This window comes from Amphiprion ocellaris, chromosome 2 (genome assembly GCF_022539595.1).
Source record: "Amphiprion ocellaris isolate individual 3 ecotype Okinawa chromosome 2, ASM2253959v1, whole genome shotgun sequence".
NCBI lineage: Eukaryota > Metazoa > Chordata > Actinopteri > Pomacentridae > Amphiprion > Amphiprion ocellaris.
This window is the reverse complement of record NC_072767.1, coordinates 17,879,851-17,899,547: the sequence shown is the minus strand read 5'-3', so window position 1 is coordinate 17,899,547 and position 19,697 is coordinate 17,879,851. Positions and strand designations below refer to the sequence as shown.

General features: G+C 39.7%; 1 protein-coding gene across 1 annotated transcript in view; it reads left to right on the top strand.

Moving 5' to 3' along the window:
• Positions 1 to 19,697, top strand: part of LOC111571026 (contactin-associated protein-like 4) — a 144,429-nt gene that overhangs the window by 107,948 nt on the left and 16,784 nt on the right. The window contains exons 17-18 of the mRNA XM_023274077.3: positions 6,173 to 6,391; positions 12,846 to 13,085. Coding sequence (XP_023129845.2) covers positions 6,173 to 6,391; positions 12,846 to 13,085 — 459 coding nt within the window. The remainder of the gene's footprint in view (positions 1 to 6,172; positions 6,392 to 12,845; positions 13,086 to 19,697) is intronic.

Genomic DNA, 19,697 nt, shown 5'->3' with positions numbered 1-19,697 from the left:
ACTACAAGCACTGGAAAATGCACAAATGCACAAATGGATGCGACCATGTGGTATTTTTTTATAGTGCAAAATGTTGTAGGTTTAGATGGAACTGTAAAATATGGATGCACTTTATTTCACATTCTTGCTGCTAACAGTGACGTGCAATGAGTGAAGGAGCAGAGTGCTTACAGTTAAGTAGGTATAGGCAGGTCATTGCAGGTAGTTGCAATGATTGGACAGGCTTTTTACAAGTCTGTGATTGCCACAGATAACTGATATTTTTCTTCTAAATTTCAGAGCACTTGTTTTGTTGTTGGAAAGAAGATAGATTTACACATACAACTGAAAATGTGTCTGGAATACATCTGCATATTTTGGTTTGGATGGGTTTGAGAGTTAGATGACATACCATAGAGCCTTTAAAAACTTTGCTTCTAAAAAATAAAATGCTTGAATGTTGTTTTTTAGTGTCTATATCAATGCTGTAGAGAAAGTCGCAAAAACACTGACGTTTAAGTGCTGTTACTGCAGAGGTGCTGCAGAGAAGAGTTAACATCACAGATAAGAGTCCACAGCTGTGGTATTGTCTCTCTGAGGCTTTGCTCAGGCACAGCGGTGCTTTGAGCCAAACACTAGGTCAGCATGTTAACATCATCACAATGACAATAACAGAAATGATGACAATAAACTTTATTTATGGAGCCATTTTCCTAACAAAGTCATAAAGTGCTTTGCAGCAAAAATGAAAAATACAGAAAAACAGCAGATAAAAGTAAAACAGAGATACAGAAAAATGTGAAACGACAGCAATTTAATGATAAAAACCGGCAAATGTTAAATATTCATAAATGTTTTTCGATAAAATAATGTTTTAATAAAGAGTCTGAGTGCTTTTACACAGTCTGGGGGTCATAACAAAAGCCTAAACAAAAGCTAAAAGCCTGCTCTCTTTTGGCCGCAAACTGAGGAATAACTAGCAGAGTCCCATCACACCAATATAAGGTAACTCCAAAGCTAATGATAATAGTGATAATAACAATAAGAATTACAGCTTCTATTTGTTGACACTCCACAAAACACTCGAGGAGAAGTATACGGGGGAGTGAATCGTATCTGCTGTTGAACAGAGGCTGGTGGAGCTGAATGAGGAGGGGTGAGGTATGGATGTGATGGACTTTCTGTGGGTGATGATCCAAGGAGCAGAATTTGAATGATGCAAGGAGTCAGTATTCTTTTTCATTTTTGACACTGATAATTTGGCCTAATGCCTCGATCAGTAGATCAGTATTTTTAAGTCAGTATTGAACACAGTTGGTGTAAGCTGTATAGCACACAAGCGATGTGTTCATAGCTCTTTGTGACAGTTAAAATCCAGGCAGCAGAGCAGTGCAGGACACATACATACAACTTGCACAGTGTGATGCTATCACCCCATGTTTTCAGTCTGCCTTTTTATCGCTGACAGTCTAATAAAGGCAAAAAATCTCCCAATAAATGGTAACCACAGAGTGACTGATGCCAACATAAACCGCTTTATAGTAGTCGAGGCTTGAAAAAAAAGTATGACCTTCTATAAATTTGGAAGCTCCGACGTGGTTCAGTAGTGCATCGCACGAGAAAAACTGATTGAATCATAAATGCTATATTTTTCCATGAAATTACAGGCCAATGACAAATTGAAGGAAAAACCATCATAAAGTGTCTTAGTTTGGAATGGGCTACCACCTGCCACCAGAACTGCTTCAGTGCTCCATAGCATTAATTCTCTAAAAGTCTACCTCAAACATGGATGTTAAATTGGATTAAGATCTGATGACTGGAAAGGCCGTAATGTGTAATTCACATCATTTTCATCAAAGCATTCAGTCATCCCTCGTGCCCAATGGATGGGGTCTTTGTCATCCTGGAAGAGACCACTCCCATCAGAGCAGACATGTTTAATAACAGCATAAATATCTCAGACTAACTTTGTAATCATTTGCATTGATCCCTGCCTCCATTTGTATAGGTTAACCCAAACCATGTCAACACAAGAAAAGCACTCAGAGAGCACAGTACTCCGCCAAGGTTGCTCAGTCGTTGTGTAATTTCTGACGGATAAGTTCCGATAAGTCCGCAGCAGTAGATTTGTAGTAGGATCGCAATCATGTGATCGTCAGCAGGCAGCTGATGTAGTGTTCACTTGTTGTCATAGTTACAGTGAAACTGTGCAGCTATCTTGCAGTGATACAGACATCTTTAACAAATCCATGGATCCAGACTGTAAGTTGCATCACTGCCAAAATCTAATCTGTTGGTCCTTGTGTCATTTCTGACCTTTCCTGAAAGTTTCTTCCAAACATAGATAGACGGAAAGACAAACGTATGCCAATCATCACATAACTTCGCCGCGTTCCTTGGCGGAGTAAAAATGCCCCCACAGCGTAACAAAGCCACCAAATCCCCTCACTGTCGGAGTCAAGGGTTCATGATTTTTTCCTTTAATTTGTCACCCCCTGTACATTATAAATACACATTATTTTGCCAATTTGTAGTCAGATTACATATTGCTTGACAATTAGTCAAGAAATGTATCCCTTAATATGAAAATTATCATCTGATCAAATGTCGCAGCTGATGCTAAAAGTTACTTATTGACAGAGCAGAACTAGACTGAAGAATCTATTGACATGTTGATACCTGACAGCTGTATGATCCTACAGTGATGCTGAGACTTGGTTTTAATTGTGTTAACACACACACGCACACACACACACACACACACACACACACAGAGAGAGAGAGAGAGAGAAACTAACAGATGTGAGTCTGTAATTGTAGTCTTTCTTTCCTGCCTTGGGCTGGTCTCAAAATCAGCTCAGATCTGTGTCCAGCTGTCTGTCCATTCTGCCAACAGATGGACGGGTGGGATTAAGTCACTTCACACTCATACCAACATCTGAAGATGGAAGAACCCGCCTGACAAATGGGTTTATTGAAAGATGCCACTATCTGGAGCCAGACTGGGAGAGATGATTTCCTCATTAACAATGTGACAGAAAAAAGTCCAAATTAAAGATTTTAAAACTTAAATCTTCTGCATTTTTTTATGACAGAAATAAATATAGTTCGAAAACATTTTTTTTTCCTTCGGAGTAAAAACTCTTGTTTTAAGTTTGTTTGGAATTTTCTTTAACACTAAAGAACGGACCTCACTCCTCACAGTCCTCCAACTGCACCCGCATAGTTAACTATGTAGGAATAGTTGACACAGCAGTCTTCATAGTGTGATGTGTAATTTGGCTGTGATTTCCTTAATTATCTTATTTGGACTTGATTGCATGGAAAACATAACATTTCCTCATCAGCTTGTTTTGTAGTTGTTATGATAACAAACCAGTTGTGATCCCCAAACTTACATAATCTGGACTAATATACTGGAATATATACATGTTATATTGTCTAGTACAGGTCCCTTAGTGTTGTTTGTCAGTGACTCAATCTTGTTTTGTTATGTTTTTTGAGGACAGGTCTCTCTTGCGAATAAGACCCCATGTCTCAGTGAAATTACATGAATAAATAAAGGTTAAATAAAATTCCCAAAATATAGTGAAAAGGCAGATCAGGGTGTCACAGAATCAAACTGTAGATGTCACAGTTAGGCATTGATTCTACTTCCTTGTGGACAAAATGGACGTGAAGTTGTTGTTAAGATGAATGACCACAGGGACTTTATTGGATGCGACGGGTCACACTGCTAACTAATATTGAACACTAGATTGCTTTGCAACCAGGCAGATGACTGACAGATGCTCTCCAGCAGGAAACCAAAGCAAGTTACATGTAGCTAACACAATTGCACAAGCACTGGCTTCACCTGATAGGATGAAAACGTCACTCAGTGTGCTTCCTGATTTCAGACTGGACCAACGTGGTGGCACGTTTGGAAACTGTTATTTATATCAGACATAGTTCATCAAACGATGAAAACATTTGAGGCCAGAAATAACCCATGTAACTGTTAAATCTATCTTCATTTTTAAATCCACAACAGTTTGCTTAAAAGTCTTTCAGATACAATCACAGCTGCCATGAAGGTGGTAAATCACATTGTTGAACTTGACAAGAAACAACATCATGCATCACTATTATTGACCTGTCAAAAGTGTTTGACGATGTTGGCCATGATATTTTAAAACTTAGACTCCATTCGGGACTGTCAGAGTACACAGTCGCTGGGTTTACAAACTATCTCGGTAATAGGACTCAGTGCATTAAATATCACAATCTGTGTTCTGAATTTGCTACCGTCTACAAGGGGGTGCTGCAGGGTTCTATACTAGGTCCCCTTTTATTCATCATTTATATCAATGATCTGAATCTAAATGTGTCAGATGCTAATTTGCATTTTTAATCTGATGACACAGTTATTTACTGCAGTGGAGCAACTCTTGTTCAGGCTATTGAATCCCTGCAGAAAGCCTTTGTTGCTGTCCAGCACTCATTACGTCACCTGAAACCTGTTCTCAGTGCAGACAAGACTAAGCTAATGTTCTTTTCAAATTGTAGGAAGTGGCCACAAATGAGTCCCTCAGTGTCTACACTTGTGGGAAATGAAATAAAGGTGGTTCACATGTATAAATACCTGGCTGTCTTGATTGAAGATTACCTCACTTTCAAGCTGCATGTGGACAAACTTATGAAGAAGATGAGGCTAAAATTGGGTTTTTATTTTCAAAACAAGTTGTGTTTTTCTTTTAATGCAAAAAAGTGGCTTGTCACTGCAACTTTGTTGTCTGTGTTGGATTATGGAAATCTTTTGTATATGAATGCTTCTGTTCAATGTCTTTGAATGGTTGACACTATTTACCATGCTTCTCTGACGTTTATGACGAATTGTAAACTGTAGACACACCACTGTGAGTTATACTCTCGGGTGGGATGGCCTGCTTTAGCCACCAGAAGGATCCGTCATTGGTATACTTTCATATATAAGGCAATACTTGGACTGCTGCCCGCCTACATTTCCATTCCTTAATTGCACAGAAAAGTGCTGATCTCTACCGTCTCAGTTCAGCAGACCATTTGTTGCTCTCAGTTCCTTATGCCTGTACTGAATTTGGAAAAAAAGGCTTTCATTCACTCTGCATCTTTTGCATGGAATATGTTGCAGAAAGACTGGAAATTAACCGAGTTAATCTCATTGAGCACTTGTAAATCCAAACTGCAAGTTCTTGAGGCCGACAACGTGACACCTCATATCTTGAAGCATAATGCGGTGCTACCAGAATGCATTGCACTAATCCGTTTGGAGGACCCAGTTCCATACATGTGCATTCACATTCATAATGGTCTGCTATTGTTCATAAAATGTAGTTTTCGTTTTTTGCACAGTCCTCTGCTGATGTGCACATTCAGCCCAATTTTTGACCAGAATTGTAGTGGTGCCGTTCAGTAGTAGTGTACATGCAGGAATGCATAGATGCTGACCTACTGTACATGTATAGAACGGCATCCTCAGAGTAGGTTGAAAGGCATAATAATAAGTACATATATGTAGCATCTAACTGTTCACGTGGGCGTTTGCATGTGAGTATAATCAAGGCCTTACCCAGCCTTATGTGGCATTCTGTGTAACAATTATTGCAGACTGAAGTGCTCCTGCTGCTTGAATTTTAACAGACACTAAGAGATATAAACCAGTTTGCACCAGCTGTCCCTTCTGCTCAGCACTGATTCTACTGATCACCTTTAAAGCATTACATGGCCTTGCTCCAATCCAGCCTCACTTGTTGCTGGATAGGTTTCATTCATTACATTTGAGTGATCTGCTGGATCTGAAACTCAAATTTTCTTTCTTATCTTCAGGGAGGAAATTTCTTTCTGCCATCCATCAATAAATATTAATGAAAATAAAACTTAGTTAATATACTACAGCTTTGAGAGTGTCATTATCATTACACACAGTGACATGATGGATTGTTTAAGGTCTGTTTCTGTTAGTGGAAAGATGAAGCGGCGGTAACTGTGGAAATGAAATGAGGTCTTTACAGGTTTTCACTCATCAGAGGACAAATATTATCAGTGTCAGTGGAGCTTTCATAATCAGTCAGGAACAAGTCAAACTCACTCTGCTGGTGCGACAGTCACTCAGTCATCCAAACTGCACTGTGCTCTATCTGATGTATCTGTTCTGACCAATTCTTTCCAGCTTCCTCGGAGGTCGTCTTCTCTTTTGATGTGGGAAACGGACCACTGGACGTACGAGTGCAGACAGACCTCCCACTGAATGACAACCGGTGGCACAGTGTGCGAGCTGAGCGGAACGTGAAGGAGGCATCACTACGGGTCGACGATTTCCCTCCTGCTACACAGGAAGCTCCTGCTGACGGACTCATTCATCTGCAGCTCAACAGCCAGTTATTCATAGGTGAGGAGCAGGAGTGTGAAATTGTGTGGAATGTTTGTGTGCCCTCAAAATGTTAGGCACATGAGGAAAATGTAAAATGAGAAGACTTCAAGGGTATTTGCAGTGTTGTGTTTTAGGGTTGAAAGGAGTCCGAGTGACTTTAAGGTTATTAAGATTAGGCACTTTGTCAAAAGAGTTATGGTGCTTGAACATTAACCTCATTAACAGCTGAGTGCTGGCGATAATTGCTGCCACCTCTTATCTGCCCTTATCTCTCTCTAGACACACACTTACAAACAAGCATGCAAATCAAACACCCTCATCTGAAGACCCACTGATGAAAAACGATTTAAATTTAAACTCAGCAAACTTTGTCTTAAGTACCAGAATTGGACTTTGCTGTGCATTTCTGATTAGACAGCAGTGTGGGACTAGCGGTGTTACTACTGGACCACACACAAGCTGTTGGAGTTCATGCAGCAGTACGAAACAGCTGCAGACTGTATACTAATAACAGTAAAACTTATCCTCAGAGTCCTTTATAACCCGAGTGGCCTGAGGTGCTCAGAAAGTGACAAGCTGTGTTAACAAGTGCAGCTGATATTGTCTGAGGAAAAAACTCTGCTGTGCTGTGTAAAGGAGATGCTACGTCCTTGTTTTCTCAACGCTGAACAGTAATTACCTTTGATAAATAACGTGCAGGAGAGTGGGCTGATAGCGTTGGTTAGGCAGTGCTTGTATGTGTGTAGCCTACAAAGCTGCACCTATAGTGTAACAGAGTCATTTTTACTTGACATTTTGACAGTTGTACACCTCATTATAGGCAGAATTGGCTGTTCACCTTTAACCAGACAGTGTTTAAATGTAATTGTAACAAGTAGTTGAAGGCTGTGCAAGTGCTTTGTCTGATGATGCACTGACATCGGCACCGTTAAAGCATGAAGCTTGCGTTATTCTATTATTCTTTTATCATGAACACATCTCATATAATAACCAAAAGCCACCATGTCTTTGTATCTGACTTTGCTACGATACATGTGGCTCTCAGCCCCAAGTCTGTTTTTCCTAGTGAGGATGTAAATCATTTAAAACTGGGAACACAAATGTATATTTTTTTTTTTAAAAACCAAATGGCTAACTAATATTCCACAGTATTTTTGCCCTGTAGTTTTTAGAGAGCCGGGCTCACAGAGGAAAGACAGTGAATTCGTTGGGACTATTTCCACCCACAGACAAAGCACATTTGATGCTGCAGTGAATATTTACACAAACATGCTGTGTTTGGGACTGACTCAGAATAAACTATGTCAGGATTTGGCTACACGGAGCTACTTGTTAGTAGGATAGATTTATTGTTTCTTTTCCATGGGTTCTGTTGACAGTACCAAAATATGGAATATTACCAGCTGTATCCCTTTAAGTCAAAATAAGCACTTTCTGGATGTTTATGCTTATTTTTTTTACTGCAGTATCAAGTCCTGCGCCTTTATGGGAACAGCACAACCATGGCTAGAAGTAGCGAGAAATTAAAAGATGTCTTTTGAGCATTATGACAACGTTGTATTACCATGAATCATAAAGAAAGAAAGAATGAAGGCTACATTTCTTCAATTATTTATTTTGCAAAAATTAAAAAAACTGGAACCAACATGTACAGAATTATTTCAAGTGTCCACAGCTGTTACCAAAACAGAAAAGACACTACACTATAGATATTTTACTATATTCTACTACTACTACTACTATTTCCATGTTGTCTCCTCTTTGTTCTGTGCAAACGCAGCCTTTAGTTCAGCCCAGTTTAGTTAAAAAGTCCTTAAATTTTTATCACATAGCTGCTCATAGCTTGCGAGTTGCACAGAGGAGCAAAGAAATTTTGTGTTTTTACAAAATCTGGTGCAAACAGTTATATTGGCGCGTTTGTAAATCAGGGATGTAGAAAGTAGTTGATTTCTTTAAGTTTTCTGTCAGAACGGCATGCCACAGATAAACAGTTTAAGAACCACTGGGAAGTTTAAAATGTGTATTGATTCTGTTCCAGTTTCTAGCATGGATAAAAGGTGTAATTATAGTGATTTTTAGAGATTACAGGCATGTAAGAGGTTAGGTTTTATGGTTCAGAGGGTTAATGTCCCTCTGTGGTCATTGATTAAACCCCTCAAAAAGTAATCTTTGTGTATACGTTAGATATTTAGAAGTTTGGGGGGTTTTTGGTTTTTTTTTTTTAAAACCCCCCTTCCTGCCTTAAATGACGTCCATGTAGCTCCTCACTGCAGCTTTCTCTAGAATTTCCAGATCTATGAATTTCCTGCCTCTTTCCATCTACCTTCAGCTCCAGCACACCAGCTCACTTTTGACTCTGCTCACACTTCAACACTGTAACACACACTGTTGCTCAGTAGCAAGGTGTAACACTGACATAATTCAGCCATACATGTTTGACCCAAAAATGGATTCTGAAGAAGAATAATACAGGAAGTCCCAACCTGCAAGTTAACACCCTGGAAGTCTGAATCAGTGTTTTCTAGACTGTCATCAGGACATTTGTGATGTGTTTCCTAGCATATATCAACACCATATGAACAAGTTAACAAGGTAAAAAGTCTTGACTTTCACCAGAGGAGCTGAGACCCTTCATAAACATTTTCATTTTGCCCTAAAAATTATCAGTGTACTTAATTTAATTTCTTCCATGGGCTTTTATAAGTTTCATACTTATCTGTCTCACCCGTGTTTGGGGTGATGAAAATCCATCTTGTATTATGAGGCTTTATCTTTCTGCAAATATTATGGACATCTATTCATCTGTAAACAGACGTTTTGAAGGGAAAATCAACCAACAAATAATGATGAGACTGCAGAGATGCTGAGAGGTGGAGGTGAGAATTGACTGGCTGGCTGTGTTAAGCTAATAATCCTCGCTGGAGGAAGTGACCACGAGCTGTTGTCGCTGTTTGGGCAGGACTGTGATGGTTGATGTTTACCAGAAATGCATGGAGATTCAAATGTGTGACTGGAAATGTGATTGAGGGCATTGGAAGATTGCTTTTTGAGAAGGTGTTTGGCAACGACTTGATTTACAGCAGAATGTCACCATTTTGGTGTCTCTGCTTTCTTCCTGTAGAGTTACAGTTAATCCATAGTGTTCACAGCAAGCCCTCTGTGAACTTATAACTCATAATAGCAGGAAGACATCTGTACTGCTACGGACATTTGTAATATATGAGATTGTCTTGTATAACATAATGAGACGGGATATTCCATGTGAATTAATAAGCTGTAATATTGCCTTGGGTGAATTTATATGACACAAAATTATTCTGGTTCAATGTAATTTACTGCAATAGGACAGAATTAATAGTATTTACACACTGTAGCACACATCCGTGCAGAAGCTGTAGTTAAATGCACAATAACAAGTTGCTGCATTGTTATAGTGTCTGCATGTGCCTAAATGAACAAATATGTGTGTCACCGGGGTGCACTGGAAACCATATGGTCAGATGCAGTATGCAGGGGTGGAGGTCACACTTGTGTGTCTTTATTGTGTTGTAATTCTCTGCCTTTCTTTTTTTTTAAAAAGCAAAACAAATAACAACACACCATTTACTGTGTACATTTTATGCTTTTACAGAAATAATTGGACTTTTCCTTGACTGAAATGTTCTTCTGTTCTTTCCATCCTTGACATCATGCTACTGAAACACTGTAGTCCTTGCTATGTAACACTAACTCTGTTTTCATGCTGTACGTGCAGTGGACTGAAATCTGCTGCTTTTATATGTGGTATTTTGCTGTCAGGCTCACATTGTAAAGATGGGAGGAAATAGTAAGAAAATGATCCTTAGAATGTGAATGATCCATTTAATTAATCATTCCTGCACTAATAGATGCACTGAAATCAGGGTATAAAATTTACATTTTTGTTTTTGAAGCAGAAATGACAGTAAAACAGGTTGATTTGGTCTAGAAATGAACAGATGGGATTCTTACAGAACCTGTGGTCCACAGCTGCTTTGCAAAAGCTTCTACTTCAGTTCATTAAATTCTAGCAGCCACCTCAAGGCAGCAGGACACATAAGGACAGATGAGAAATCAAAGGAAAAGACTGAATCTCCGACCCCTGCACTGGAAGGATCTGGTGACTGTATTGTGCTGTGGAGGCAGCATGTTGGGGTGATTTGGGTCCACTTGTCCCCAAAGAGAGAACAGTCACTGCAAATCAGTACAAAGTTGTTTTGAGTGATCACCTTTATCTTATGATGAAACAATTCTATTCTGATGGGAATGATGTCTTCCAGGATGGTATTGCCTCCATCCAGGGGCAGAAAGGGTCACTGCATGGTTTGAATAATATAATGTGAATCATCTGCTATGACCTAATGGTCACTAGATCTCAGCTATTGAAAACCTTTGGGAGAATTTGGACCAGCATGTTTTATAGCACTCTCCACCACATCAACAAAACCTCAAATGAGGGAATATTTTTGAAAGAATGGTGACCTACCAACTTGGGAAAGCAAGAAAAAGCTATTCTGGTGGCAGGTAAACTGTTAATAAGACAATTTATGTTGTTTTATCTTTTAATTTGTCACCCATTTGTATCTTGATGTATAGTATCAGTTAAAAGTTTGGACACACCTTCTCACTCATTGGTTTTATTTGATTATTTTATAAATTGTAGATTAATACTGAAGACATCAAAAGTGTTAATCTTCTGTGGTAATCTACAATGTATAAAATAATCAAATAAAAACCACTGAATGAGAAGGCATGTCCAAACTTTTAACTGGTAGTGTGTGTGTGTGTGTGTGTGTGTGTGTGTGTGTGTGTGTGTCGTCTGTTTTGAAAAATGCTGTGCCAAACATCAGTGTGATTATGCTCACCTGTTCACTGTGTGCACCTCTAATAAAGTACCTGTAACTGACACCAGGCTGCTCCATGGTAACCCCATCCAATAATACACATGCAGCATGTCAGATTATGGCAGCTCGTCAATCATAGCCGGTGCGTAATTGCTTTCTTTACAACTTCTTTTTCATCAAAACTGTTTTTTATTTGTGAAAATTACAACCGTGCAAATGCTTTTGTGTCACATTTTACAGCATGCTGTGACCATTTATGATGTGATGCAGTAGCAATGAAAGGGAAATAGCTCACTAAAATAAATCTGCATTATTGTTCATTAGTTATTGCTATTATCATTATACAAGTCAAATTAAAGTTACCCCATTTGCCTTCTGGCTGCAGATTTGAGCTGCTGCACCATTCTGCCAAAAATATATTCTTCTTTCCATTTGCTAGGCTGTTGTCACCAGACATCACTGTGATTGGCACAGCAGTTTCAAATAGGGCCCTGGATTCTTTTGTTTTCTAACGCGATGAAGTGTGAATGTAAAACTGCTTAAATGGCTGAAATTCTGTCACGCAGGGTCTTTTGACTCCCACAGGAATTCTTTCTTTGGCAGTTCCTGTCCTTTGTTTCTTTCCCTTGGTCAGAGTTGGCCTCCCTCAGGAGATTGTCACTGGTCTTTTACCTCAAACTGCATTTAGGATTTGATCCTTTCTCCATAGCAGCAAGATGTACTTTCTAGAGCCGAGACATGCTGGCTTTTTCTCTTTAAATCATTATTAAACAGAAAGTTGCCGTGCATGTGTTTCATTCTGTATAGTCCAATTCATCCTGACGGCGTCATTTAGTTGCTTAATTAAATTTACCACCCTGCGTGCTCCTAATCTGTTGTCTATGTTTTATGAGTCTTGCTGCAAAAGGTGTCTTACAGAGGTTAGTGATTTTCTGGGATGAAAAGCTGCTCCGGCTGAATATTTGAAATTGTTCCAAATTCAAACTGAGAGAGTAATTCCCTGCCAATTCCAATCTATGAAAACAATAACTGCCATGCATGGATATAAAATAAGACGTCGCCAGCTTGAAACTCCAGGAGAAATGTGATTTTGCCAAATTTAAGCTCCATGTGAGGTTGCCATATTAGAATGCTAATTGTCAGGTGAAAGGAAAAAGGGATTCTTCCTCTCGCTTGTTAGTGAAAACAATGAATATCAGACACCAGATGGCTCATCAGCCAAGCAGTTAACCAGACAGAGCAGTGCTGGGCAGTGTCAGTGTCTCTGGCCTGCAGAGCAGACATGGCCTGGTTGTGCTGCACAGGCAGGACGTGGTTGTCAATCACAATTTACTGCAGATGAGACAGAAAAATAAATAGATTTGCAATCATGCAGAGACAGAATGAGAGGAAGAGAGTGGCGGTTGTTGTTTTGGGCAGTTTGGGATAGTTTAGCCTTCATTTTCCACCACCACTAAAAATATGCTCCACTCTAATGAATCAGCTCTTTCTCCTCTCCAGTTAATAAAGCAGCTGTAGATGTATCATTAAGATGGTTTCAATGGTGCCAGTCAAATCTGGCAGCACTGATGGGACCAGTGTATGAAGTGTTATTTATTCTGTATTGGCAGGGGGCACTGCTTCCAGACAGAAAGGCTTCTTGGGCTGCATCCGCTCTCTTCAGCTGAATGGCATCACTCTGGACCTGGAGGAAAGAGCGAAGATCACCCCTGGGGTTCGACCTGGATGTCCAGGACACTGCAGCAGCTACGGCTTGCTGTGTCAGAACCAGGGTCGCTGTGTGGAAAAAGCCAACGGCTTCTCTTGTGACTGTGGCCAGTCTGCCTTCAGTGGAGCCTTCTGTCATGAAGGTACATGCACTGACACACTGCAGGCTTTCTGCAGTAAATACACAGAGGCAAATACTGGATTCATTGATTTCTGCACCTTAACATGCAAGAAATTACATTTTAATGTCAGTGGAGTACAACTTTTCTCAACTTTATTTTTAAGAGTCAGCAAAGCGACAAAACCAATATCCAACTCATAAGATCTTATTAAAACCATCCATCCATTATCTATACACCGCTTAATCCTCACTGGGGTCGCGGGGGGGGCGGGGGGGGGGGCGGAGTCTATCCCAGCTGACTCGGGCGAAGGCAGGGGACACCCTAGACAGGTCGCCAGTCTGTCGCAGGGCCACATACAAAGACAAACAATCACTCACACATTCACACCTACGGGCAATTTAGAATAATCAATTAACCTCAGCATATTTTTGGACTGTGGGAGGAAGCCGGAGTACCCGGAGAAAACCCACGCATCCACAGGGAGAACATGCAAACTCCATGCAGAAAGATCCCGGGAAAGCCGGGACGCGAACCAGGGACCTTCTTGCTGCAAGGCGAAAGTGCTAACCACTACGCCACTGTGCAGCCCCTTATTAAAACCACATGAACTTTAATCATGGCTAAAGAGAACATGTCAGATTTGTACATTTCTGTCAGAAATCTCCAGATCCAACAGCCTCCAGATTGACTGACTAATATTTGACAGATCACAATCTGGAGCAGTAAAAACCTCGGGGAAACATGGTCTGATGTCATCTTAAAATTTAAAAAAAAAAAAAAAAAAAAAAAGTCTTTCCTCGAGTTCAAATTGGCTCCTTCAGTTTTTTGTCCCCACAGTTGCCTTGACAGTTTAATTTTCTCATATATAGGAGATGATGGACCAGTTCAGCATGAAGTTCATTTTAGGCCTGTACCAAGGGAGTGAGGCACATATAGTCTAATACTGTAGTACTAAAGGAATTAAACAATAGTTATCATTCTAAAGCAGTTATAAAAAGCATTATATGTCTCCTATAATACTATAATATCCCCATACCATTAACAAACCAAGGAAATATCTAGTTTAGGGCTGTAGCTATCAGTTATTTTAGTAATTGTGTATTCGATAGATTACTCAGGCGATGAATCGAGTAGTCGGATTCCACGCTTGGCACAGCATCAAAAGTGAGTGCGTTGTGCAACAGAAATAACTGTCCTGGCAGAACATGGGTGGACTTCTGTGGTGTATTGCACATATATAGAATAAAGTCTGAGTTAATAAAAAAGAAAAGTTGAAAACCCCCTTCATACTTGTTCTTCAAATCTCTGACTGAGGTTTGAAGAACCCCCCTCTACCGCCTCCGTCGGACGTTACGAAGCGAATCGAATATTCAGATATTCGTCATTAATAGGGGCCGAATATCCAGAGCCCAGAAACTGCTATTCGAGCCAGCCCTACGACTTACACAAACAAAGTCTATGTTGAACTATCTTCGTAGTTCAGTTTCTAATCTGCTAAATGCCGTAAACACTAGAAAAGCTGCGCCAGTTAAGATAGAAACGTCCCTTCAAATTTAAAATCCCCTTCAAATTTATTGATTATAGGTCCGGGTCCGTATGGGATGAAGTCTGGACCGTGGTGCAACAGTTAGTGACATGGGGTCTCATATATAGTGGATTAAACAAAGCCTCAGTTCAGAGAATTTTACTTCAAGGAATTTTAATAATTGAATTACTCGTATAACTCGAGGAATCGTTTCAGCCCTAATCGAGTTGCAACTATAACAGCAATGTTTTCAGTAAAGACACATTTTAGATACACCCAAAATATGACTAAAGCCTTGAGAAGTAACACTTGGTGCTTCTCTTTCTCAGTATCAAATTCATCTAGTAGTAACTTAAAAGTTTGTATCCTTCTGTTTACTTCATTATATGTTATTACTCCTACACCGCCTTATTCTTTTTTTGACTTTATTTCTCTCATACCGTACCAGTATAATATTTGTGTTTATTTGAACAGCAGCACGTTCTACTGCTTTTTATTGCATTTTCGTTCGGCAGCTCAGTCTGTGCATCTATCCACAGGCTCTCCAAATACAGAAGAGGAGATTTGTTTGCCAGTTTGACCTGGCAGTCACAGGCAGTGACATTAGTCAACCTCTCAGAGGAGTAACACCTACATCACACCCACTGTAATGGAAATATATGTGGAGGTCCTGGCACACAAGTGTCTCATTACTAAATATTTAGCCATTTAACTCATCATCCAATATTTTCAAAGTAAGGTAATTGACCTGGCCTCTTTGTTACTGTTTGTTTTCCCGGCACACACACTGTGCACTTTATGGCCATCTATCCATTTCATTAACAGAAATGTCGACTTTTTAAAAACAGATGTTGTCAATTGTAGCTTGAGAGCTCATTAAACTAGTTTATTTTAAGATGAAAGCCATGAGACTGAAGCTAGATATTTGTATAATATACAGTTAGGATTATTAGCAATTGATGATCCCTATAGTAGAAATAGAAATAGCAGATGTTCTTGTGCTGCAAGTGTGATGTAAGGTCAGACTGTTAGTGGTTAAATTCTTAGACAAGCTGGAGAAATTTGATTTATGCTTTAGTGTTAGTCTGTTGGGGGGGCAATTTAGAATAATCAGTTAACCTCAGCATATTTTTGGACTGTGGGAGGAAGCCAGAGTACCCAGAGAAAACCCACGCATGCACAGGGAGAACATGCAAACTCCATGCAGAAGGATCCCGGGAAAGCCGGGACGCGAACCAGGGATCTTCTTGCTGCAAGGCGAAAGTGCTAACCACTACACCATAAATATTAGTTTGATTATCTGTAACATTTAAGTGTGAGAAATGTGCAAAAATACAAGACATAATGCTTTTTTACACCACTGTCAATAGTCACTGATTCACAATGTTTCACTTTTAATGTTACATGAGAAAAAAATCTGGACTATGTTTGGTGCATCTCTACCAAGGGTAATGAGTTCCATGAAGTTCACCCTCAACTTCCACACCAGCAGGTCTGTGCCTCTGTCTGCAGGGGGAGTAGCAAACATTCAGTTGCCCCAAGGACCATTTCCGGTATAAAAGTTTCTACATTATCTTTATTTTAGCTGGATTAAAAGCTAAAGGTCTAGAAATGCAGCAAATTTTGACTCATTAGTTTGATTCATGTGAGCCAAAACACACTGAGACCTGACATACCCTGATGCTTTACTGATGAGTACAGAGCAAACATCAGCAGAACCAGTTAGCAGACATTCAACTGACCCTTAACATCTGAAGTGTTCACTGTCTGCACAGGCTCTTGACACTCGTTTTGAGTGGGTCATAGCGAATTTATCCTCTGCTGCTGCTCAAGCAGTGGAAGTACTGTAAAGAACTCTTGTAGCTCTTCTGCATCTTGTTGGACAGAGGACAAGTCAACATCAGGTCAAGTTCAGCCAATGCTTCTGAAATACATTACGCAGTATTGAATCAGAACAGTTTAAACCAGTATCTTGCCAAATAACTCACAAAGTGAGACTAGAGACCGCTTGATTAAACTTTTTTATTTTTAAAATATGGATTAGGTAAATGCTTTACAATGGTTGTTTTACAAATTAATCTAATGCTATAGCCTTTTGCTGATAGAATGTATTGTTTTTCCAAATGCAATACTATTACATTCACCATACCAAAACAAACAGGGATATTAGTTTTATGTTTGCCTGCTAGATTAGTTTGTTGTTCTCTTCTTTGTCTGGACTGGTCACAGACAGTTTGTCAAGACACTGCAGAGTCGGGGGGCTTTGGGACAGCATAGAACAAACAAGAGCCTCAGCCAGATATGAAAAAAGGCCTGGTCGCTGGTCCAGGCCTGTCAAATTCAAATTTATTTCAGTCTTGTGTATTTTTCATTTATGTGCCTATTGTGCCTCTAAATACTGCACTATCTTGGCTCTCTTTGCCTCTGTTGTAGAGGAGAAACACCTTTTGGTGAAAATTAGCATGAGCTCCCTGCAGCTTTCAAAGAGAGCTCATTCTGACATGCACCATTTCAAAACATTTGTTTTCCATTTGACTAAATCTTAACAGAAATTATCCAGCCAGAACGGACATTTTTCTAACTGCAGGAACTTACCATATACAGAGCTGAGCATTCAGTCCGGCCGGCCTTGGGCTTTTCTTTGAGTTGACTTTTTGAAGGTGAAATGCCATCTTTAAAACTGCAACACTGCAGATTGATTAGTAGTAGTTCCACTGCTGGGATTTCTCTCATCCATGGATTCATGGCGATTTTTCCAGTCTGACATGAGCAGGCCTCACTCCTGGCAGCAGTAATTCTCCTCAGTCGGCAGCAGAGCAGTAAGAGCAGGAACTCCACCAACCCCCAGTTTTGTCGTCTTCAAGATGTTCTGTTGTCGTTCTGCCTCCATTCCAACAGTGAAAGTCAACCATGTGTTAGCAAACCGGCGTGCATAGTTGAATATGCTGGCAATTAGGTCAACCACCAAGTATACTTAGAGGGAGAACCCCAATACAATTAGCAAAATGTCTGTTCCAGTCAGCTAATTTTTATGTTTAAGTTAGGTGAGACTGAAAATGAACATTTTAAAAGATTAATGTAAACAGAAATCTCTGCAACAGAGGTAAAGAATGCAAAGTTAGCATTGACCCATAGAGCCACAACAGCCACAGTATGGGAAATCTACTGGGGTAAAATGAATCTCAATTCTCCTTAAAGGCACTCACAACACTTGATTAAGGCTCAATTAAGAGGAAACTGCAGGAGTGCCAACAGGAGATGGAGGAAATCCAAATTAACGGTTCATTATGTGATTTTATGTCAACAACTCAAAACCTACAATAACGCAGTCAAACAGGCAAGAACTTCCCATTTCGCACAACTTCTCACAGACCATAAAAACAATCCCTGGTTCCTCTTCTCCACCTTCAACATTTTAACAGGCATTAATTTTAATAAAGCTTTTAAGGCGCCAACGGACGCTCTTTGTGAGAACTTTGCAGAACCAAAATCAAGGACATCAGATCCAGTCTTTTATCCCAACAAGTTTTGTTTGCTAACACCCCTGAACTGTTGTCCTTGCCTGAGGAAACACTGGAGAGTTTTGCCCTGGTTGATGCAAGGACACTTGGCTGAGTTTTCTCCCAAGTAAACCCAACAACCTGCCTTTTAGATCCAATTCCCACACCCCTCTTAAAATCATTTTGTGGATTCTTTGAGGAACAGTTTTTAAACATTATGAATTGCTCTCTTCAGATGGGTGTTTTCCCCACTGCCTTTTAAACAGCAGTGGTGAAGCCCCTTCTGAAGAAGAGCAATCTAGACCCCAACGTTTTTAATAACTACCGACCTGTATCCAACTTAACCTTCTTAAGTACAATTTTAGAAAAACTTTTTTTAACCATGTCAGTGACTTTTTAAACAGAAATACCATTTTAGAAAGACATCGATCTGGTTTTAGGATGAACCACACTAGAGAGACAGCACTTTTAACGATTTTAAACGACATCAGGTGGATATTGGATAACAAAAAACTCACAGTGTTGGTTCTACTGGATCCAAGCGCCGCTTTTGATACAGTAGACCATCACATTTTATTAAACAGACTCCGACACCTGGTCGGCCTCTCTGGTACTGTTTTTAACTGGTTCAACTCTTACCTCACAGACTGATGTTTTTCTGTAAGTATGGACACGTGTTCCTCAGGAACCCATGAAATTAGGTGTGGGGTTCCCCAAGTGTCAATTTTAGGTCCCATTCTTTTTAATCTTTACATTCTTCCTCTTGGGGATGTCATCAGGAGACACGGCATCAGTTTCCATAGCTACGCTGACGATACACAGCTGTACATTGCTGTGTCTCCTGATGACACAGGGCCAATAGATGCCCTTTTAAACTATATTTCAGACATCAAGTCATGGATGGCAGTGAACTTCCTACAATTCAACCAGGACAAAACTGAGGTTCTAGTTATAGGTCCTGAAGACCAGAAAGAGAAACTTTTATCAAAACTACAAGATTTTAAACCAGCACAATCCATTAAAAAAAAAAAAAACCTAGGCGTGATTTTTGACTCTGAGCTGAATTTTATCCCAAAGTTAAGCTGTATTCCCTTTGGAGCTTTCTAGCTCTGTGCGTGAGGTCAGTTTGCAAAGTGGCTGTTTGTTTTTGAAGTAAAACGGATGAGATGCTCAGTGCACAAGATATTGAATGCTCAACAATTCAATTCAGAGCCAATTCAGAGAGGCAAAGACAATGGGTATACAAGACTTTGGAGAAGACATAGAAGAAAGTAGGAAACCCTTCTGTCACTCTCTATATTGGTCGACAACATCAGCCGACAAACAGCAGATTTCATTTATAATGATTCAGAGTACAACACTCCCACAAAGGAAAAATGTTTGTTTGAAAAATGTAGGTTTTATAAAGGAAAAGATTTGTATAAATAATATTAAACTAAATAAAGCACAGGTAAAATAAAAAGACATTACTAAGACAAGACAACAGATTATAGTCAAGGCTATTTTGAGGAATGAATGAATGAATAATCATTTCTGAGTAGATCCACATTTAGATAATGATGCTAAAAATGATGAGGGGTTTAAATTAAATGGCAGTCTGGCAGATAG